The sequence below is a fragment of the Eleutherodactylus coqui genome, chromosome 1 (assembly GCF_035609145.1).
Source record: "Eleutherodactylus coqui strain aEleCoq1 chromosome 1, aEleCoq1.hap1, whole genome shotgun sequence".
Taxonomy (NCBI): domain Eukaryota; kingdom Metazoa; phylum Chordata; class Amphibia; order Anura; family Eleutherodactylidae; genus Eleutherodactylus; species Eleutherodactylus coqui.
In genome coordinates this window covers 279,357,982-279,381,081 of record NC_089837.1, presented here as the reverse complement: position 1 = coordinate 279,381,081, position 23,100 = coordinate 279,357,982, and the positions used below count along the sequence as shown (strand labels likewise).

Sequence of the window (23,100 nt, the reverse complement as noted above, 5' to 3'; positions counted from 1 at the left end):
TTTCACAGAGATGCCTGACGACCGACGAACAGTGGTGTGCAAACTTTGTCGTGCCAAGATCAGCTGGGGAGCCACAACCACCACCAGCATGCGCAGGCATATGATGGCCAAGCACCCCACAAGGTGGGACGAAGGCCGTTCACCACCTCCGGTTTGCACCACTGCCTCTCCCCCTGTGCCCCAACCTGCCACTGAGATCCAACCCCCCTCTGAGGACACAGGCACGAGTGCCTACCAGCCTGCACCCACACCCTCACCTCCGCTGTCCTCGGCCCCATCCAGCAATGTCTCTCAGCGCAGCGTCCAGACGTCGCTAGCGCAACTGTTTGAGCGCAAGCGCAAGTACGCCGCCACGCACCCGCACGCTCAAGCGCTAAACAAGCACATAGCCAAATTGATCAGCCTGGAGATGCTGCCGTATAGACTTGTGGAAACTGAGGCTTTCAAAAGCATGATGGCGGCGGCGGCCCCGCGCTACTCGGTTCCCAGTCGCCACTACTTTTCCCGATGTGCCGTCCCAGCCCTGCACGACCACGTCTCCCGCAACATTGTACGCGCCCTCACCAACGCGGTTACTGCCAAGATCCACTTAACAACGGACACGTGGACAAGCACAGGCGGGCAGGGCCACTATATCTCCCTGACGGCACATTGGGTGAATTTAGTGGAGGCTGGGACAGAGCCAGAGCCTGGGACCGCTCACGTCCTACCCACCCCTAGAATTGCGGGCCCCAGCTCGGTGCAGGTATCTGCGGCGGTGTATGCTTCCTCCACTAAATCACCCTCCTCCTCCTCCTCCTCCAACGCAACCTCTGTCTCGCAATCAAGATGTGTCAGCAGCAGCAGCACGTCGCCAGCAGTCGGTGTCGCACGGCGTGGCAGCACAGCGGTGGGCAAGCGTCAGCAGGCCGTGCTGAAACTACTCAGCTTAGGAGAGAAGAGGCACATGGCCCACGAACTGCTGCAGGGTCTGACAGAGCAGACTGACCGCTGGCTTTTGCCGCTGAGCCTCCAACCGAGCATGGTCGTGTGTGACAACGGCCGTAACCTGGTGGCGGCTCTGCAGCTCGGCAGCCTCACGCACGTGCCATGCCTGGCCCATGTCTTTAATTTGGTGGTTCAGCGCTTTCTGAAAAGCTACCCACACTTGTCATACCTGCTCGGAAAGGTGTGCCGGGTCAGCGCACATTTCCGCAAGTCCAAGACGGACGCTGCCACCCTGCGGACCCTACAATATCGGTTTAATCTGCCAGTGCAGATTCTGCAGTCAGCCTCCTCAATTCTTTACAGAAGAGTGGGCCTGGTTGGCAGCCATCTGCCAGGTCCTTGGAAAGTTTGAGGAGTCTACCCAGATGGTGAGCGGGGATGCTGCAATCATTAGCGTCACCATTCCTCTGCTATGCCTCTTGAGAAGTTCCCTGCAAAGCATAAAGGCAGACGCTTTGCGCTTGGAAACGGAGGCGGGGGAAGACAGTATGTCGCTGGATAGTCAGAGCACCCTCATGTCTATATCTCAGCGCGTTGAGGAGGAGGGGGAGGAGCATGAGGAGGAGGGGGAAGAGACAGCTTGGCCCACTGCTGAGGGTACCCATGCTGCTTGCCTGTCATCCTTTCAGCGCGTATGGCCGGTGGAGGAGGAGGAGGAGGATCCTGAAAGTGATCTTCCTAGTGAGGACAGCCATGTGTTGTGTACAGGTACCCTGGCACACATGGCTGACTTCATGTTAGGATGCCTTTCTCGTGACCCTCGCGTTACACGCATTCTGGCCACTACGGATTACTGGGTGTACACACTGCTCGACCCACGGTATAAGGAGAACCTTTCCACTCTCATACCCGAAGAGGAAAGGGGTTCGAGAGTGATGCTATACCACAGGACCCTGGCGGACAAACTGATGGTAACATTCCCATCAGCCAGCGCTAGTGGCAGAAGGTGCAGTTCCGAGGGCCAGGTAGCAGGGGAGGCGCAGAGATCAGGCAGCATGTACAGCGCAGGCAGGGGAACATTCTCCAAGGCCTTTGCCAGCTTTATGGCTCCCCAGCAAGACTGTGTCACCACTCCCCAGTCAAGGCTGAGTTGGCGGGAGCACTGTAAAAGGATGGTGAGGGAGTACGTAGCCGATCGCACGACCGTCCTCGGTGACGCCTCTGCCCCCTACAACTACTGGGTGTCGAAGCTGGACACGTGGCCTGAACTCGCGCTGTATGCCCTGGAGGTGCTTGCTTGTCCTGCGGCTAGCGCCTTGTCAGAGAGGGTGTTCAGTGCGGCTGGGGGAATCATCACGGATAAGCGTACCCGCCTGTCAACCGACAGTGCCGACAGGCTTACACTCATCAAGATGAACAAAGCCTGGATTTCCCCAGACTTCTCTTCTCCACCAGCGGACAGCAGCGATACCTAAGCAATACGTAGGCGGCACCCGCGGATGGAAGCATCGTTCTCTATCACCATCAAAAACGGGGACCTTTTTGCTTCATCAATCTGTGTATTCTATTCATCCTCCTCCTCCTGCTCCTCCTCCTGAAACCTCACGTAATCACGCCGAACGGGCAATTTTTCTTAGGCCCACAAGGCTCAGTCATATAATTTTTGTAAACAATTTTTATACGTTTCAATGCTCATTAAAGCGTTGAGACTTTCACCTGAACCAATTTTTATTTTAACTGGGCTGCCTCCAGGCCTAGTTACCAATTAAGCCACATTAACCAAAGCGATTAATGGGTTTCACCTGCCCTCTTGGTTGGGCATGGGCAATTTTTCTGACGTACATTAGTACTGTTGGTACACCAATTTTTTGGGGCCCTCGCCTACAGTGTAATCCAATTAATTTTTTGCCCACCTGTATTAAAGCTGACGTTACATCAGCTGTGATGGGCAATACAATGTGATATATTTATGTACCGCCGGTGGCTTCCTGGCACCCACCCATGCTGTGGGTCCACAGGGAGTTGTAACTGCATGTGTCCACTTCTAAAGAACCCCAGTCTGACTGGGGCATGCAGTGTGGGCCGAAGCCCACCTGCATTTAATCGGACGTTACCTCAGCTGTGATGGGCACTGCAATGGGATATATTTATGTACCGCCAGTGGCTTCCTGGCACCCACCCATGCTGTCGGTCCACACGGAGTTGTAACTGCATGTGTCCACTTCTAAAGAACCCCAGTCTGACTGGGGCATGCAGTGAGGGCCGAAGCCCACCTGCATTTAACATGACATTACCTCAGCTGTGATGGGCAATGCAATGGGATATATTTATGTACCGCCGGTGGGTTCCAGGGAGCCACCCATGCTGTGGGTGCACACGGAATTCCCATTGCGGAGTTGTACCTGCCTGTGACTATTTATAAAAAACCGCGGTCTGACTGGGGCATGCAGACACCTTGACAGAATGAATAGTGTGTGGCACATAGGTTCCCCATTGCTATGCCCACGTGTGCAGCTCCTGATGGCGGTGGCACAGGATTATATTTCTCATTGCTTCTGTACAGCATTGTGGGCTATCACCCCGCCCCTTTTAAAGAGGGTCGCTGCCTAGCCCTGCCAACCTTCTGCAGTGTGTGCCTGCGGTTCCTCCTCATGGCAGACGCACTTATAAATAGACATGAGGGTGGTGTGGCATGATTGCAGCTGAAGGCTGCGCAGGGACACTTTGGTGTGCGCTGTGGACACTGGGTCGTGCGGGGGGGGGGGGGGGGGGTTGGGCAGCATGTAACCCAGGAGAAGTGGCAGCAGAGTGTCATGCAGGCAGTGATTGTGCTTTGTTGGAGGTAGTGTGGTGCTTAGCTAAGGTATGCATTGCTAATGAGGGCTTTTCAGAAGTAAAAGTTGTTGGGAGGGGGGGGCACTCTTGCTGCTATTGTGGCTTAATAGTGGGACCTGGGAACTTGAGATGCAGCCCAACATGTAGCCCCTCGCCTGCCCTATCCGTTGCTGTGTCGTTCCCATCACTTTCTTGAATTGCCCAGATTTTCACAAATGAAAACCTTAGCGAGCATCGGCGATATACAAAAATGCTCGGGTCGCCCATTGACTTCAATGGGGTTCGTTACTCGAAATGAACCCTCGAGCATCGCGATAATTTCGTCCCGAGTAATGAGCACCCGAGCATTTTGGTGCTCGCTCATCTCCAGAGTTAATACAATTTAGAGAAAAAATAAAATTTTATGTTTGCAAATATGCCTTTTTAAAGACAGGTTTCTTTCTATAGTACACATGAAAATGAGGATTTGCAGCCCAAAATTCATCTAGGGGTGTACTGCGTATTCCACAGTTTTTGAATGAATCTAAGCAAAGCAGAAAGAAAAAAAATTATGATTTAAATTTTTTTGGCAATTATCTCATTTCAAATAGTTTTTTTTTTGTATAGCACACATATGAATGAAGAATTGCTCCCCAAAATGGATACACCTGTTAGTCAAATGTTTAGAAACATACCTATTATGGCCCTAATATTTTGTCTGTATGCAAAGGCCCAAAACGAAAGAAGCAGCCAGTGGATTTCAGAATAAAAATTTAGCTTGAAGGTACTTCAGACCCCATTGCACACTTGTCGAGCCCTCAAGCTGCCAAAATAACAATGCCTATTTTAAGATCTAGACTCTTTAACCACTTATTAACCAAGCCTGATTGTGCCTTAATGACCAGGCCAAATTTTGTAAATCTGACATGTGTCACTTTAAAATGGAAATACTCTGTAAAGGTTTTTTCATATCCAAGTAATTCTGATTGGTTTTTTTTGCCACATATTGTACTTCATTTAGGTGGCAAAAATAGACCAATAGAATTCCTGTATATTTATTAAAAGCTCCAAAATTGCGAACATTTTGAAAAAAGTTTAATATTTTCACATTTTCAACTACAACATGTCAAATATGTGCAAACATACTGTACACATTTTTGACATATTTTTCCATCTGTTTACTTTATTCTGGAAGCACACTTGAAAACATTAGATTTTTTTTTACCATTTAGGAGATGTAGAAATTTTAACTTTGTTAAAATTTTGAGGAACATTTTGTTTTCCTACACCAAGCCAAGATTGCATGGGCTAATAGGTATCAGAATGATAGATACCCCCACAAATTACCCCATTTTTAAAAATACACCCCATAACATATTCACTAAGGGTGTCATGAGTATTTTGACCCACAGTTTTTTTTTTCAGGATTTAATGCAATTTAGAAAGGAGAAAAATTGAATTTATGGAAATATGTCATTTCAAAATGTTTGTTTCTATAGTGCACATGGAAATGAGGCTTTGCACCCCAAAATGGATACCCCTGTTTGTCCTGTGTTCAGAAACATACCCATTGTGGCCCAAATCCTATGTCTCTATGCACAATGGGGCCCAAACCGGAAGGAGCAGCTGGTGGCTTTTAGAACAGAAATTTTGCGCACTTGTAGAGCCCTTGAGTGGCCAAAAGAATAGAAAACCCACACAAATGACCTCATTTTGAAAATTAGATCACTAATCGAATTCATTTAGGGGGTCTTCTGTGTATTTTGACCCCACAGTTTTTTAAATAAATCTAATCAAAGCAGAAGGAAAAAAAATATGATTTTAATTTTTTTGGCAATTGGGTATTTTGAAAAACTGTTTTTTTTGCACAGCACACATATGAATGAATACTTGTACCCTAAAATGGATAACCCTGTTTGTTCTGTGTTCAGAAACATACCCATTGTGGCCCTAATATTATTTTTCTATGCACAACTTGGCCTAAACTAAAAGGAACAGTTGGTGGCTTTCAGAACAAACATTGTGCTTAAAGGTGTTTTAGGCCCCATTGCCCACTTGTAGAGCCCCTTAAGCAGCCAAAACAAAGGAGAACCCCCTACAAATGACCCTATTTTGAAAATGAGACCCTTTAACGAATTCACCTAGGGGTGTACTGCGTATTTTGACCCAACAGTTTTTGAAAGAATCTAAGCAAAGTAGAATGAAAAAATTACATTTTCATTCTTTTGGCAATTGTGTCAATTTAAAAAGTATTTCTTTGTACAGCACACATATGAATGAAGACTTTCACCCCAAAATGGATACCCTTGTTTGTCCTTTGTTCAGAAACATACCAATTGTAGCCCCAATCTACTGATAGGACACATGGCTAGGCCTATAATGGAGGGAACACCCATTGGATTTCAAGGCACAACTGAATAAATTCCAGGCCCCATTGCACACTTGTGCAGAAAAAAAGTTGACTCCTTTTTGGCATTCACTAAATCTTAGATAAAAGTAATAATGTAAACTGTGTGGTATGTCTAAAAACAGGGGTAATTACGGAGGCCTGGTTAGGGTGGGCACATGGGGGAATAAAACCGGGTATCCCTCCTCCTCCATTGCTTTTTTGGGGGTATTTCTTGACCTTAGTGGAAGGGAAGGGTTGTAAAAAGTGATTGTCAGAACCGGCAACTCTCGGGGCCGCCGTGCCCGCACCACCGGTCCGGCCACCCGGGGTACAGGAGCGCGGCGCAGAGGTACCCCGGTTCTTGTGATCTCCCCGGGCCGCTGTAAGACTGGTCGCCGCCGGGTTGCTAGGGAGGCAGCTGGTGCTTCTAGTGTCCTGACTACCAGGCTGGCTTCCCTAGTAACTGTCTGTGCAGCTAGACTGGGGGCGTGTCCCCAGCACCGCCCTGATTAGCCCTGCTGCTGTCAGGCTCCCCGCCCCAATCAGCTTCTGGGGCGGGAGCGCTGACAGCATTTAAATAGGTGTGTTTTCCTCTCAGGCCTCGCCAGTGTTAGTTTGGTTCTCCAGCTGCACCCGCGTTTATCCTGTCTGCTCTTGTGACCTCGGCTTTTCTGACACCTGCTTTTGGACTTGACTACGTTTTTGCCTGACCCCTCCGTACTGCGTACCCTCTTGTTGCCTACCCGGATTGTCTGACCATTCTACCGTTGCTTGTCTCAGTGTCTGTTTGTCTCCCGTGTCCCGCTTCCCTAGTGAGGGTAGGGACCGTCGCCCAGTTGTCGCCCTGGGGGTTAGCCCAGGGGGGCAAGTAGGCAGGGACAGGGGTTGCGGGATATCTCAGGGACCCCCATATCCCGGACACTGTCCTGACAGTAACACTGGCCGAACTAAGGTCAGACCCTTGCATCCGCCCGGCAACTTTGAGCCCCTCGATGGAGGCCGTGGCGGCTGTAGCGAACCAGGTCCAGGTCCTTACGACCCTTGCCCAGGACCTAACAGCCCGCTTGCAGCCACGGGAACAAGTGGCAGCTGCAGGTCCCATGCAGCCCTCGTCCGCTCCAGGAACGATGTCAGAACCTCGAGCCACGCTTCCGGATTGCTTCTCCGGAGAGAGAGATCAGTTTTTTGCATTTAGAGAGAGCTGCAAGCTCTACTTTGATCTCCGCCCCCACTCCTCTGGTACTGAATACCAGAAAGTGGGAATCGTAATTACCCGCCTGAGGGGAGAGCCCCAAAATTGGGCTTTCTCGCTACCAGCTGGCTCTCCAGCCCGACTATCCCTTGACGCCTTTTTTTCCGCCCTGGGTCAAATTTATGACGAACCCGACCGGGCGGGCTACGCAGTCTCCAAACTTCTGGCCCTGCGCCAGGGTTGTAAGATGGCGGAGGACTACTGTTCCCAATTCCGTCAACATTGTACGGAATCCCGGTGGAACGATGCCGCCCTAAAAGACGTATTTTTGACCGGTCTGTCTGAGGGTCTCAAGGACCTACTTGTGGCCCACCCAGAGCCTAAAACCCTGGAGCAAGCCATGTCGCTGGCTATTCGAGCCGACCGACGTTTGAGGGCCAGACACGCCGCTCGGACCACCCCACTCCCCACGTCTACTTCTTCGACTGACCCGACCTTTTACCCTCCCACCACCGAGGCCATGGAGCTGGGAGCCGTGAACCCCGAGCAACGACGGGAACACCGCCTGAAGAAGAACCTCTGCTTCTACTGTGGGGAGCCGGGTCACCGCATTGCTACCTGCGCTAAGAAGCCACGGCAGGAAGAACTCCCGCTCCTAGGCAGTTGTCGGGGGGACGGTCTAGGAGCCAAGGTACTCCCTGTGTTGTCCAAAATGTTAGTGCCTTGCACCCTAGAATTTCATGCTTTCCACCGTACTGGGCAAGCCTTTGTTGATTCGGGGGCTGCGGCTAATTTCGTTAACTTTAATTTCGTTGCTCAACTGTCCGGGGTTTTGTTACGTTTAGAAACTCCGATTCTGGTTTCAGGAGTGGACTCCACTCCTTTGCAAGCAGGGGTGGTTAATCTGGTGACCCCTGAAGTAAGGTTTACTATAGGAGCCTTACACGTGGAAACCTGCACCTTTCTAGTGATGAGAGATTTGTCTGTGGACGTCGTCCTAGGCCTCCCCTGGCTCCGGGAGCACAACCCGGTAGTAAATTGGGACACGTTGGAACTGGTAAAGTGGGGTCCCCGCTGTGCCAACCACCTTTGTGCGGTGAAGGTGGGAATCTCCACCTGCGAGGGGAGCCCCCTACCAGAATACCTCTCCGAGTTTTCTGACGTGTTCTCCAAACAATTATCTGAAGCTCTGCCCCCTCATAGGGAATGGGACTGTAAAATAGACTTGATTCCTGGGGCCAAACTTCCTAAGGGCCGCATTTATAACGTTACGGTTCCAGAGAGAGAATCCATGAGGGACTACATCCAGGACAGCCTGGCCAAGGGGCACATCCGGCCCTCAGAATCCCCGGTGGGTGCCGGGTTTTTCTTCGTTGAGAAGAAGGATGGGGGTCTCCGGCCCTGTATTGACTATAGAGAGCTAAATAAAATCACAGTCCGAAACCAGTATGCTCTTCCACTCATTCCTGACCTCCTCAACCAGGTCGCTGGTGCCCGATGGTTTTCTAAACTTGATCTCAGGGGAGCATACAACCTCATCCGCATTCGGGAGGGGGATGAGTGGAAGACCGCCTTCAATACGCCCCTCGGGCATTTTGAATACCTAGTTATGCCTTTTGGATTGTGTAACGCCCCCGCCATTTTTCAGGGGTACATGAACTCAGTGTTTCAGGATATCATGGGGGTGTTCGTGGTTGTATATCTAGACGACATTTTGATTTTTTCCTCCGACTTGCCGAGTCACCATACTCACGTTCAGACTGTGCTAGCTCGACTCAGACATAACAAGCTGTTTGCTAAACTCGAGAAATGTGTTTTCGGGGTACAAAAGATATCATTTTTGGGGTATATCATCACGCCATGCGACTTCCAGATGGATCCTGAAAAGGTGAAGGCCATCACGGAGTGGGCCCAGCCAGGGTCGTTGAAAGCCCTTCAACGCTTCCTCGGCTTCGCCAACTACTATCGCAAATTCATTAAAGACTTCTCCGTGGTGGCTAAACCTCTAACGGACCTCACCAGAAAGGGGGCAGATGTGAGGACCTGGTCTTCTGAGGCTCTGAGGGCCTTCAATACCCTAAAGGCGGCGTTCTCGTCTGCACCTGTCCTAGTACAACCGGATCTGTCCAGTCCTTTTGTGGTGGAGGTAGATGCCTCTGAGTTTGGTGTGGGAGCGGTACTGTCCCAAGGTCCCTCCACTCTCACCAACCTTAGACCGTGTGCCTATTTTTCTAGGAAGTTTTCGTCCACCGAACGGAACTATGATATAGGCAACCGGGAATTGCTGGCGATTAAGTGGGCTTTCGAAGAGTGGAGGCATTTTTTGGAAGGAGCCCATCACCAGATTACGGTACTCACTGACCATAAAAACCTCACTTATCTAGATTCCGCTAAGAGGTTAAATGCTCGGCAAGCCCGCTGGGCCTTGTTTTTCTCTCGGTTCAATTTTGTTGTTACCTATAGACCCGGTTCTAAGAATGTCAAGGCTGATGCCCTGTCTAGGAGTTTTGGTTCTCCGGAACCTTCCGAGCCGGAGCCTGAGAGCATTCTCTCCCCTGGGGTGGTCCTCGCTGCTGTCTCCTCCGACCTTTCACCTCTCATTCACGCCGCTCAACAATCCGCTCCTGAAGCCCTTCCGGAAGGCAAATTATTTGTCCCGTTGTCACTGAGATTGAAAGTGTTAGAGGAGACACATGCTTCAGTCCTAGCTGGACACCCCGGTATCAGGGGTACTCTGGAGTTAGCGGCCAGACTCTATTGGTGGCCGCACATGGCCAAGGATGTACGGGTATTTGTGTCCGCGTGCCCGGTTTGCGCAAGGGGGAAGAACCTCAGGAGACGTCCTGAGGGGCCTCTTCTGCCCTTGCCCATTCCGTCCAGGCCATGGTCCCATTTGTCCATGGATTTTATTACTGATCTGCCATCCTCGCTGGGGAATACGGTCATTTGGGTAATAGTTGACCGTTTCTCCAAAATGTCTCATTTTGTTCCACTTGGCAAGTTGCCTAACGCCAAACTTTTGTCTGAGATGTTCATCAAGGAGATTGTTCGGTTACATGGGATCCCCGAGGATATTGTGTCTGATAGAGGGGTTCAGTTCGTCGCTCGCTTCTGGCGAGCCTTCTGTAAAAATCTAAACGTTAATTTGTCCTTTTCCTCCGCTTTCCATCCCGAGAGTAACGGACAAACGGAACGGATGAACCAAGAACTTATCCAGTATCTGCGACTGTTTGTCTCTGATAACCAGCATCAGTGGGCCAACTACTTACCTCTCGCCGAATTTGCTATTAACAACCATGGTAACTCGTCGACCCAACTGTCACCTTTTTTTTGTAACTATGGGTTCCATCCCCGGTTCTCGCTTTCTACTCCTTTGGTCTCGAACAATCCGGCCGCCGACATATCCGCCGAAGAACTGTGCACAGTTTGGGCCCAGGTTCGTAAGAACCTTCAGGGTTCCCAAGAGAAACTGCGTAAATACGCAAATAAAAGACGTACTATCTCTGCACCTTTTGTGGTCGGGGAGCAGGTTTTATTATCATCTAAGAATCTGAGACTTAAGGTTCCCTCCCTGAAACTTGCTCCTCGGTTCATTGGCCCATTTACGGTTTCTCAGGTTATCAACCCGGTGTCATATAAGTTGGCACTTCCTGACCCCTGGAAGGTCCACAAGGTTTTTCACAAGAACTTGCTTAAGAAGTATGTGACTCCAGTTCTCCCCACCCAGAACCCGCCTCCTCCCTCTCTGGTACAGGGGGAACTGGAGTATGAAGTAGAAAGGCTTGTGGATGCCCGACGGGTTAGAGGTGGGCTGCAGTACCTGGTCCACTGGAGAGGATTTGGCCCTGAGGATAGGACGTGGGTCCCTGCCAGGGACGTTCATGCGCCACGCCTAGTCCAGGCATTCCACAGGGCTTTCCCGCTTAAGCCCGCACCTGGCCATGGGGGTCCGGTGTACCCCCGTAGAAGGGGGGGTACTGTCAGAACCGGCAACTCTCGGGGCCGCCGTGCCCGCACCACCGGTCCGGCCACCCGGGGTACAGGAGCGCGGCGCAGAGGTACCCCGGTTCTTGTGATCTCCCCGGGCCGCTGTAAGACTGGTCGCCGCCGGGTTGCTAGGGAGGCAGCTGGTGCTTCTAGTGTCCTGACTACCAGGCTGGCTTCCCTAGTAACTGTCTGTGCAGCTAGACTGGGGGCGTGTCCCCAGCACCGCCCTGATTAGCCCTGCTGCTGTCAGGCTCCCCGCCCCAATCAGCTTCTGGGGCGGGAGCGCTGACAGCATTTAAATAGGTGTGTTTTCCTCTCAGGCCTCGCCAGTGTTAGTTTGGTTCTCCAGCTGCACCCGCGTTTATCCTGTCTGCTCTTGTGACCTCGGCTTTTCTGACACCTGCTTTTGGACTTGACTACGTTTTTGCCTGACCCCTCCGTACTGCGTACCCTCTTGTTGCCTACCCGGATTGTCTGACCATTCTACCGTTGCTTGTCTCAGTGTCTGTTTGTCTCCCGTGTCCCGCTTCCCTAGTGAGGGTAGGGACCGTCGCCCAGTTGTCGCCCTGGGGGTTAGCCCAGGGGGGCAAGTAGGCAGGGACAGGGGTTGCGGGATATCTCAGGGACCCCCATATCCCGGACACTGTCCTGACAGTGATGCTCTGTAAGGCTTCGGAAGCTTGCTTAGATGTAGCGGTCTCAAACAGAAGGTGAAAATTCCCAGGGACTTGTAAATTACGTATTATAGGTAGCGATCTAAATAACACCGGGCTCACACGGCCATATGGAATCTGCTTGCGGATCTCAGCCTTCTGTGGTGGATCCCAGCTCTGAGCCCGGTCATGGTCATGCGTACAGCCACGTAATGTACTGCACATAACTGCATAGCGATGACACGAGTACCCGCAGCCAGTACACAATGTACATTTGGGCTGCTGGTATATCAGTGACTATAGAGCACAATGGGCTCTATGTTGTGGATATCTGTAATAAAATGGAACATGCTGCGTTCTGTTTTCTGCGTGTGGATTACGTAATTCCGACCCACTAATGTGAGCGGAATTGTGTAAGCCAATGCATTTGATTGAACCACGTATAACCGCGGATCAAACACTTGCGGAATATCTCTTCCTGTGAGACTGGCCTAAGGTGGATGGCTACCTTTTGATCACGTGACCGAGGAGCGCTCGACAAGGTCACTGATTACTGCTCCAGGCTCTTAGCAACCTTTGGTAGCCAGGAGCAAGGAGATTTTAAATTTCCTGGGCCTTCCCCAGCTCCTGTGCATCTGTTCAGCATTTTGCCAGCGGGCACATGCGCAGAAGTCGGGGAAGGTCTGGGGGGAGGATCGCGTCGGAGTTATAAGGAGGTCTCCTCGCATTGGTGAGGGGAGATAAAAATTCAACTTTTTAAAAAACTTTTCCGTGATCACCATTATCCATTGGATAACGGCAATCATGTGACCGGTGACCGGGGACCGCTCTCCGTGGCCCCCAGTGAAATCTCCAGGATCTCGACTACCTTTGGTAGACAGGAGCAGAGGGATTTAAAATGTCCTGGGCAATACTCGACTTTTGTGCATGCGTCCACCATTTTGCTTACAGGCACATGCTCATAAGTCGAGGTAAGGTCCATGGATAAAGAGATCCCAACCGAGGACCTTAGGTATGTAAAATGATCCATAAGGGGAGATGAAACTTTAACTTTTTAAACTTTTTTTTACTTTCTATGATCGCAGTGGATAACATCACCCTGCACTCGGCTATCTTTTAAAGCCAGGCACAGTAAGATTTCAAATTGTGCACTACATTGGCGCATGCGCAGAAGCCCGCGGCAGGTCCAGGTCGCCGTGGGACATCACGGAAGATGGAGGTGAGTATTTTCAGCTGCCCTCATGGTTCCGATCTATGAGGGGAGCTGAAACTTTACCTTTTTTTTTACTTTGCCAATGATCGCTATTATCCATCGGACAATGAGGATCGTGGGTCTGGGGACAGCTCACTGCGGTCCTCAGTGATATCTCCAGTCTACCTTCCTTAGCTGGAAGCCAGGAGATTTCAAATCTCCCAGCCTTCTGCGGGTGATGCCATACATCTGGCACGCATTCGCAGAAGGCGGCGTCAGGTTCCTTCTGGACTAGATTGCTGTGGGACATCGCGAGGGATGGGGGTGAGTACGCTCAGCTGCCCTCATGGATCCGATCCATGAAGGCAGCTGAAACTAACTTTTTTTCACTTTCTTGAGTGGAACATTAAGGGGTGATCCCAATGAGAGGCCCCAGCTTGTTGCGTATCTTCCAGCAAAGCTTTCATGGACCTTCGCAAGTATAGGATGTTTGGAAAGTCTGGAAAGATGGTGATGTACACTTCAGCGTGTTAAATAGGGCCCCGTTACTGGACATACCGCAAGAGATCTTCCATCTGTCTGAAGAATTGTGCTTTGCATGCAACGTCTCTGGGCCAGTTGGGATCCTTAGAGTGAGGTCTCGCTGTGCAGTGGACCATGTCCAATTCTATGGTTGTAGCAGGGGGGCGGTCCAATAAAATGTTGAATATGGTTGTTATTGCATCATTGAGATCTTCTGGTGCCACAGATTTCAGAATACCCCATAATTTGAGGTCACTGCGTCTCCCTCCGTTTTCAGCATCATCTCATCAGAGAGAAAAGACTTTTGTTTGCATGGTCGGTTGCATCATAGTAGTGGAGAATGTAGCTTAAAGTGCTTTTACTTGGAACGATTATCGTTAAAAAAAAATAAAAAAAGGGGATGGGTTCAGTGAAAACACTGCCAACAACTGAACGATGAACAATAATTCATTCTCTAAGTGTTAATTTCATGCAAGCATGGAAATTGTGGCTTATTCGCTAGCCATTTGGTTTAACCCCTTAATGTTACATGTCATACATTTACGTCCTGGAAGTTCGGGGTGTGTATAAAGGGGGATCCAGAGAGTGCGGGTGCCGGCTGTTTCTTACAGCTGACACCCGTCCGCAACAGCTCAGATAAGCAGCACTGCTAATCAGAGCTGTTAACCTTTTAAATGCCATTGTCCCTTCTGACAGTGGCATTTAAATGCTAACATCAATCGATGTTCGCAGGTCCCACACAGCTCCCTCCACCCCCTCCCCCCCACACCCTCCCCCGTGCGATAAGATCGCAGGGTGCTGAGTGGTTGCCATGCCTCTTCCTCCACTTTCCTCTTCTTCCCCTCCTTCTCTGGAAGGCGAAAAAGGAAGAAGGGGCAGAAGGAAGAAGAAAGGACAAGCATGGTGGTTCAGTCATTAACACTGTTGCCTTGCAGTGCTGGGGTCTTAAAATCTGACCAAGGACAACATCTGCATGGACCTTGCATGTTTTCTTTGTGCTTATTCTTCTTATTTTTCTCCTTCTTATTCTCCTATGGAGTAGGAGCAACAAAGAACAAGTGTGGAGGTTCAGTTGTTAGCACCACCACCACGTCTAGTAGGCTGCACAAGAAAACAGATTTGTATTAAATGCTGAAAAATGGACGTTGGGCAGAAAGCCTTTTGTCCTTTTTTTGATGGATCTGTTTTATACAACCACCCAACGACTAGGAGGAATGCTTTCTGTTATGCTGGTTTCTGTTTTTACTAAAATTAGATCAGTCAAAAAAACACTAGTGTGAACATAGCCTTAAAATGTCCATCTCTGATTATTTGAAATTGTGGGATGTTCTCCTTCTATGAATATACAATGATTCCTGTCTTTATGTTTTTCTGCTAGTATTTGTGTATGCAAAGTAAACAAATAAATAAATATATTTATTTATATATTTACTTTACATATGCTGGCAGAAAAGCATGAAGACAGGAAGTAACCAGCATCTGTGCTCAAGTTCTAAACATTTGTTTGCTGACTATCCCTAGGTTATTTATTTTAAAATATAAACTACCATGAAGATCGTCATTAGAACAGTCAACTTGATAGAAACTTCCTTATGCTACCTGTTCTACTGTAAAAACAGTATTTGGAAAATAAACTAAATAAATTCAAACATGATAAGTATATAAAAATGCAAACTCCCCACTGACTTTCATAAAGATAATCTCCTGAGGTATTAGAGTCTGAGGGGTTAAAGAAGGCAGTGAACCCCTGGTTAATGATAGAAATTCAGCAGGCAGCATATGATAAATGGAGCTCTCCCTATTTCTGCTGAAGTCAGCATGAACCGTGACCCCACGGCTTGTTTGTGGCAAATGGAGTGCGTGAAATATCAAGGGGCAGTGATCCAGAAGAAGACCAACTTTGACAAATTTTAAATTGCCCAGAAAGAAAAATCTGAAAAAATGCATTACCCTGTATTCTACAAATCTTTCCTCCATTCAACTGTACTGAATAAGTAGCCAAACAATATGAGAAAACAAATGAGTTGGTAAGCAATTTTGGAAAGCTTACAGAAGATGTTTATCTATGGCACAAGGCTCGTTTAATTCTCTCTTCAGTCATTCATAAACATATGCCTTCGTGAAAATCGCTCAAAATATTCTAATGTCTTGAAAGCTCATTTGATAATGAAGAAGACAGAGTCAAACCGTGACCTTCAAGAGCAATTTACAGGTGGGCACGAAAGTAATGTGAGAAACCAGGAAGGAAGAAAAAGGTTTGGAAAAAATGCAGGAACACTGCGAAATATTTTTACAGGCAAAAATCAATTAAAAAGTAGATATTAGGAATTTGCAGTGTTCATACAGGTTTATATCTGTATAATTAAACTAAGCACCACAAATCATGTGTCCATAGTTAGAAATTAGTTACCAATTTCCTGAGGAAGTTCTAGCTACTAAAGATATGTTTTTTGTATTGTTCCTACACTTATTTTCTAAAATAATCAAGCACCTAGAAAGTTGTCAGAATTAAACTTTATATGTGTGATTGTAACATTGATACAAGTAAGAGATTACAATATCAGAGAAAGAGTATAATTTATTGTGGAAAACTTAACACTTGTAGGGAGGTTCTAGTACCCTGTTGGGCCGCCTCTAGCTTAAGATGCAAGATGTGATACAGGCGTGCATGGAGCTATATAGGTTGTCTATGGTGTCCTGCAGCTTATCGGTTCACATTTCCTGTAACTAAGCCTTCAGATAGTGCAAACTCCTTGGTTGTCGAAACTGGTCTCCCAGATCATTCCATATTTGTTCTACTGGTGATAAATTTGGCAACCGAATAGGCCAAGGAAGTGTTGCAATGTTGTGGAGGTATTCCTGTGACACCCTTGCTGTGTGTGGTCAAACATTATCCTTTGGGAGCAGTGTGCCACACCACAGCAAAGGCAGGATTGAGGTGCTTACTCCTAGGTCCCCAGACATAAACACAGCCGTCATCAGGGCCCAAAAAACAACAAAAAATAGCGGACAACAAAACAGTTGGAGTTGCTGGTGCTTGTCAGACAATTAGACAGTCCTCTCTACTGGTGGTCGGTAAAGGGCACCCTGAGCGCAGTCACCTTGTATCATACTCTTATGCATCCACTGGTCCAAACACTTCCTAACAGTCTGGACAGAGCGGCCCAGGTGGCAGGCAATTCATCGACCATCTAGATCAGTGATTCACAACCGGGGTGCCACGACACCCTGGTGTGCTGCGGCTCTCTGGCTGGAAATCACGTCGGTACTGGTGTATCTTGACACCACCGGCAGGTAGGGGTGTGACAGGGCTTAGATAGAGTGACGGCCGTGTCACACCCCTAGGTGGTGATTGGCTCTTTGTCACTGTGCATGTAACTTCCCCCCAGCTGTGCAATTCAGCATGCAGCCCAGTTTTGCAGTGGACTGCCAGTGTTGCCAGTGTTGTTGCGGGGGGGGGGGGGGGGCGGGGGGACAGAGAGACACAGACTCCAGATCTGGGGGTGAGAGTGCAGGAGCCACAAGGGACCGTACAGAACACTGAGTGCCAATCGGAAGCTAGGGGCTGGACTGGGGGCGTTAAATACTGCTAACCCAACTCAGCCCCTAGCTTCCAGTGGCATTTAGATACAATAATACTCCCCCAGCTCCCTGGTGGTGTCAAGATACACCAGTACTAGGAGGGGGTAAGTATATGGGTTCAGGGGGTGGTTAGTGTTATTACTTGGGGGGCTTGGCAGGGGGGTTAAGGTTATTACTGAAGGGAGGGTAATGTTATTACTGGGAGGGATTAATGTTGTTACTGGGGGGGTTAATACTTAATACTGGGGTCGCTATTACTATTGGGGTCGCAATAGGGGTTGCTATAACTGCTGGGGTCACTATTACTACTGGGGAAGCAATAGGGGTCGCTATAACTACTGGGGTCGCTATTACTACTGGGGCAGCAATAGGGGTCGCTATAACTAACGGGGTCGCTATTACTACTGGGGCCACAATAGGCTTCACCATTACTACTGAGGTCACCTATTACTGCCAGGGCCGCAATAGGGGTCACCTATTACTGCCGGGGCAGCAAAAGGGGTCACCTATTACTGCCGGGGCCGCAATAGGGGTCACCTATTACTGACAGGGCCGCAAAAGGGGTCACCTATTACTGCCGGGGCCGCAATAGGGGTCACCTATTACTGACAGGGCCGCAAAAGGGGTCACCTATTACTGATGGGGCCGCAATAGGGGTAAACTATTGCTGCCGGGGCCACAATAGGGGTCATCTATTACTGCCGGAGCCGCAGTAGGAGTCACCTATTACTGCCGGGGTCGCAATAGTTATTACTGCGGACACTGTGGGGGTCACCATTACTACCGGGGCCACCAATATAGGGGGTCACCATTACTACTTGGGCCACCAATATAGGGGGTCGCCATTACTACTGGGGCCACCAATATAGGGGGTTGCCTTTACTACCGTGGCCACCAATATAGGGCGTCATTTTTACTACTGGGGCCACCAATATAGGGGGTCGCTTTTACTACCGAGGCCACCAATATGGGAGGTCGCTATTACTAGTGGGGTCACGAACATGGCGGTGACGGCACTATTACTACACGGGGCAGATTAGTTGTGGAATTTATAGTAGCTGTAGCAGCAAAGTGGATGAGATTTTGAAAATTATCCACATGGTGTGGAAACAATCTGTACAAAACCCGTGTGGATATTGACATGTGGTGCGGGATTTAATTCCGAAGCATGTTAATTTTAAATATAATCTGTATCAATAGCCCATCCAGTGCTCTTCCCTTGAGTGTTTTATTTAAATAGCCCTGTCCTTTTTATAATGATGGAGGAAAAAATAATATGTCGTAATAAGCCACACCATAGCCACACCCCTAACCACACACCCTTTTGGTAGGGGTGGTGTGCCGTAAAAATGTTTTCACAGGGGTGGCCCAAGGCTGAAAAGGTTGGGAAACACTGATCTACAGACTCACATTCCAAACTCTGTTAACTGGGTGAAATCTCTTTGATTGCGTCGCAGCGGCATAACTAATGTTCATCAAGCTCTACACAAGCAGAAAAAGAGGTCCATTACACAAAAGTAGCCTCTGGGAGCCTTTTTATACGCCAAGGGTGGAACCTAGCTTTGGGGCATTAGGTGGCCATTCATTTAATCACAAAATTCAAACCATTTGTATATCAGATGTAATTGCATGCCGTGTTTTGAATTAAAACGACAACTTCTTCTAGCTGTTTGATTCCTTTTTAACAAAGTGTATTTTATTAAAAAAAACATTTTCTGGGGGCATGTCTGGGCTCTGTCCAAGATTGCTGAAAGTTAGTGGAGCTCTGATCCACACCACTAAAGCACGGTGACCCACCAGGTGCTCCAGGAGATTTAATGAACAGAAGTGAACAGTTTCTGCTCTGATCAACCGCCTCGATCTGCAATGCCAAAAAAGACACAAGACTAAAGACCTGCCAAAGTGGCTCACTAATTTTTTTTCACACTTCAGTCTCAATGTTTCCCTACTAGCTTGTCAGTAACTGATACCAACCAAGATCCCAGTATCTGTTTGAAGAAATGTAATGGTGATGTTATTACTTGTCATTCAGCTTTCCAGGAGCCCTGAATGCCATGTTTGACTAGTTACAGCAATGTATGTGGTATATATGGTTGCAAAACTTTGCAGTTGGCATTCAGCATCCTGGAAGAGCTGAGTGACAATGTAATGATGATTCCATTAGTTGTAGCCTAACTTTCCAGGAACCCTGCATGGCATGGTTCATTATGGTTATGTATGGTGTATACATTTGTGCACAACTACGCATAAATGTATACACCATACAGGCAGCTCTTTCTCGCCCTCCCCCTCCCTCTGCTATGTAGCCAGCAAATGTGAGAGCCCTATATACCTACAGCTGATTGATGAGGCAGCGAAAGGGAAAGTGGGGTGAGAGGCAGTTCCCTCTCACTAATCAGCTGTTGTAGGGGCACTGCTGTTGCGTGGACACGAGTTCTTTATCACACTGCGGGCTCCACAGCAGCCGCCGCCTGCCCATACAACAGCTAATTACTGAGCTCCCTGCTGCTCCCCTGCCTCCAGCAATCAGCTGTTGGATGGGCCGCTCTGGTCTCCTGCTGTGTCTGCTTTGTATGTGAACAGTCGGCAGCTCTGTGAGAAGGATTTGTGAACCTTTTCAGCTGCTGGCCGGGTCCGATTTTGGCACTTTCGCTCTATAAGACGCGTTGACATTTCCCTACCACACTTTTAGAGCCAAAAATACGGTACTTTACATAGTTTTGTGTCATCTTCAAATATTGATATTTTACTGTGCAATTCTTCTAAGAGATTATTAATAAATATATGAAAAAGAATAGTGCCCAATGCTGACCCCTTTTGTACCCCACCAGTAAAGATGACCAAATTACGGCAGAAAATATTGTATCTTGTATCCGTATTGTACACTGTATCCATTTTGTATCCATCTAATGCCTTTGTCATATCATTGTCATTTTCCTTTAACAAGAATTTTGCAGAGATACAATAACCGTTCAAAAAGGACCTTGATGGTTTAGAACATTCTGTATAGAGAATGCAGACTCATGGGCCTGGGGTCAGAGTGGCCTGCTCCTAAATATCGTATTGTTATACATTTCGGTACCTTTTGTTTTCAGAAGCCTATCATGCATGCATGGTGCCACTACACTTAAGAGAAGTCTTCCTGGTGACTAAGAAGATAATATTTTTGTTTTGTTTTACAAACCAATGATAACAAATAAATTATAATTACTACAAGTGTGGAGTATTCTAGCCTCATAGCAAATGTCTTTTGGTATATATACTGCTGCTTGCTACTGGAATAAACAGACGACTTTCAATCACATCCAATGCATGTGTGGTCTGCAAGTAAGTTCGAGTTTGAATATACATAAGTAATTTGGACCCCCATAGACATACCATATAGGAAATAGATTTATTTGCACTAACAATATGTACTAGTAATAACCACCCTCTGGTTTCTATCACTGAGCCAGATCCTTACACGCTTACACACATTCTCGCCCAGACCAAGCATTCTCAATTTATATGCTATATCAAACGCTTTGGAAAATCAAGGTATACAATATCCAATGACTCTCTCTGGTACAGCCTAGAACTTACCTCCTCATAGGAGCTGATCGGATTGGTTTGGCATAAGCAACCCAAGCTATTTTCATTGACATACTGCAGGATAGTGTCTCAATAGAAGTTAAGACCCATTTACACGCAACGAACACTCAAAAGCCATAATTTGAGTGATAATCATTGTGTGTATATGCTTCCATCTTTCACTCTTCGGCTGAACAATGATTTTTAGGTGAGCATTAGAGATGAGCGAACACGTTCGGCTCCGCCCCTTTTTCGCCCGAACACCGAACTTTGCGAACACTTCAGTGTTCGGGCGAAAAAGTTCGGGGGCCGCCGTGGCAGCGCGGGGGGGTGCGGCGGGGAGTGGGGGGGAGAGGGAGAGAGAGAGGGCTCCCCCCTGTTCCCCGCTACTGCCGCCCGCGCCGCGGCGCATCTCCCCGCCCCCCGGCGGCACCCGGACACTTACGCGCGAACACTGCAGTGTTCGGCACAGCCGGTGTCCGGGTGCGGATGTGTCCGTAACGGACACGTTCGCTCATCCCTAGTGAGCATAAAATCCATTGTTCAGCCGGAAACAAGATAATAGACCATATGCTCTGTTTGCTGTCCATGGTGCTGTATTCTCCATGGGAGCGTTGATTACATTATATTAAGCGAAAAGCAGAACAAAAGAGCTGAATGCAAAGAACACACCACCTGCTGTCCTCTGCATACAGCTTTGGGAGGCTCATTTACATGCAAATGAAGGTGATAAGCTGCTAATGGACATTAGTGTCCATTAGCAGTTTATCCAAAACAATCTTTTGAACACTTATCTTTGCGTGTAAATAGGCCTTAAGACTTACAGACCAGTTTATAGGTTCTCCTTGGAAAAGATTCCATACATTTCACAACTAACTGTAGCTCTTCTATCTAATGCTACCCTGTTGGACCTCCCTATTGCTAGAGCACATAGGTTTCCTAAAGCATTACTGGAAAACAAACCTCATGATGACTAAGGATGAGCGAGTATACTCGCTAAAGCACTACTCGTCCGAGTAATGTGCTTTAGACGAGTATCTCCCTGCTCGTCCTTAAAGATTCCGGGCCGCCGCGGAGCGGGGAGCTGCGGGGAGGAGCGGGGAGGAACGGAGGGGAGATCTCTCTCTCCCTCTCTCCTGCCCGCTCTCCCCTGCTCCCCACCGCGACTCACCTGTCAGCCGCAGCGGTCCCCGAATCTTTATGGACGAGCAGGGAGATACTCGTCTAAGGCACATTACTCGGACGAGTAAATAATAATAATCTTTATTTGTATAGCGCCAACTTATTCCGCAGCGCTTACGAGTAGTGCTTTAGCGAGTACACTCGCTCATCCTTAATGATGACTTAACAAGGCAACGCATTTCCATATAAAAAACTTAAAAGCATCTACTCTTCCTGGAGTTTTTGCTTTCACAAGGGACGGAATAAGCCCGCAAAACGTAGTGCAGATGTGGATTTTGTTCTGCTTTACATCTTACAGAATTTCTTGCATTCTTTTCCACAGACTTTAGGTGTGGAATTACATCCCCTGTATGTTAGGAATCCGGAAGAACGATTCCTCAAGACATCCTTAATTTCACAGCAGAAAGCGTTTCCGCTGCGGAATAGGATCTTGAGGTTTTGAATTAAAGATGCAAATTTTTTTAACAGGTGCAGAATTCAAGCCTCATAGGGATAACATTGTGACGCAGAAATGTCTGCATGGACTAATTCTGTCCTATGTGAAAGCACCCCAAGGCTTTCTTCTAGGTCCTTTAAGTGTGTGTTACAATTAGATTGAATAGATTGAATAACATTTATGCACATGAAAACAATTGTCTGTGTCAGTAAAAATTCAAGCACCCACCTAATCTTTCTGCCAGGCGAATATAAACTGGATCTACTCTCCTCATTGTCTTCACCAAATCCTTTCTCCTGAACTTTATTTCAACAGTACCCTCTGGCTCCAAAACACCTCCCCTGCAGGAAAAAAAGCACAAAACAGGGGATGAATTTCTAATCAATGGGGCTCCGACTGCTGGGGGCTCCAGTGATACCAAGAACTGTGTCCTTGAAAAATCTGGAAATTGCAGAAATCGATAGGTGATAGCTGAATGGAACAACGATCGAGCCTTTGCACCGATGCTCTATTCACAGGGGCATTTGGGGGTGCAGATCTTGTAATCAATCAGGGTTCCATCGATTAAACCCACAGTGGTCAGACATTTATTCCCTGGGGGATAAATATCCTTGATGTTAAAAGCCTGTGTATGTTTTTACTGCATAAAACATA

The 23,100-nt window shown here is 48.1% G+C and overlaps 1 protein-coding gene across 1 annotated transcript in view; it reads right to left on the bottom strand.

The window, feature by feature from the left end:
* The window catches only part of ACACA (acetyl-CoA carboxylase alpha), an 856,108-nt gene that overhangs the window by 76,580 nt on the left and 756,428 nt on the right, over nucleotides 1-23,100 (bottom strand). Inside the window, exon 51 of the mRNA XM_066609221.1 lies at nucleotides 22,675-22,787. Coding sequence (XP_066465318.1) covers nucleotides 22,675-22,787 — 113 coding nt within the window. The remainder of the gene's footprint in view (nucleotides 1-22,674; nucleotides 22,788-23,100) is intronic.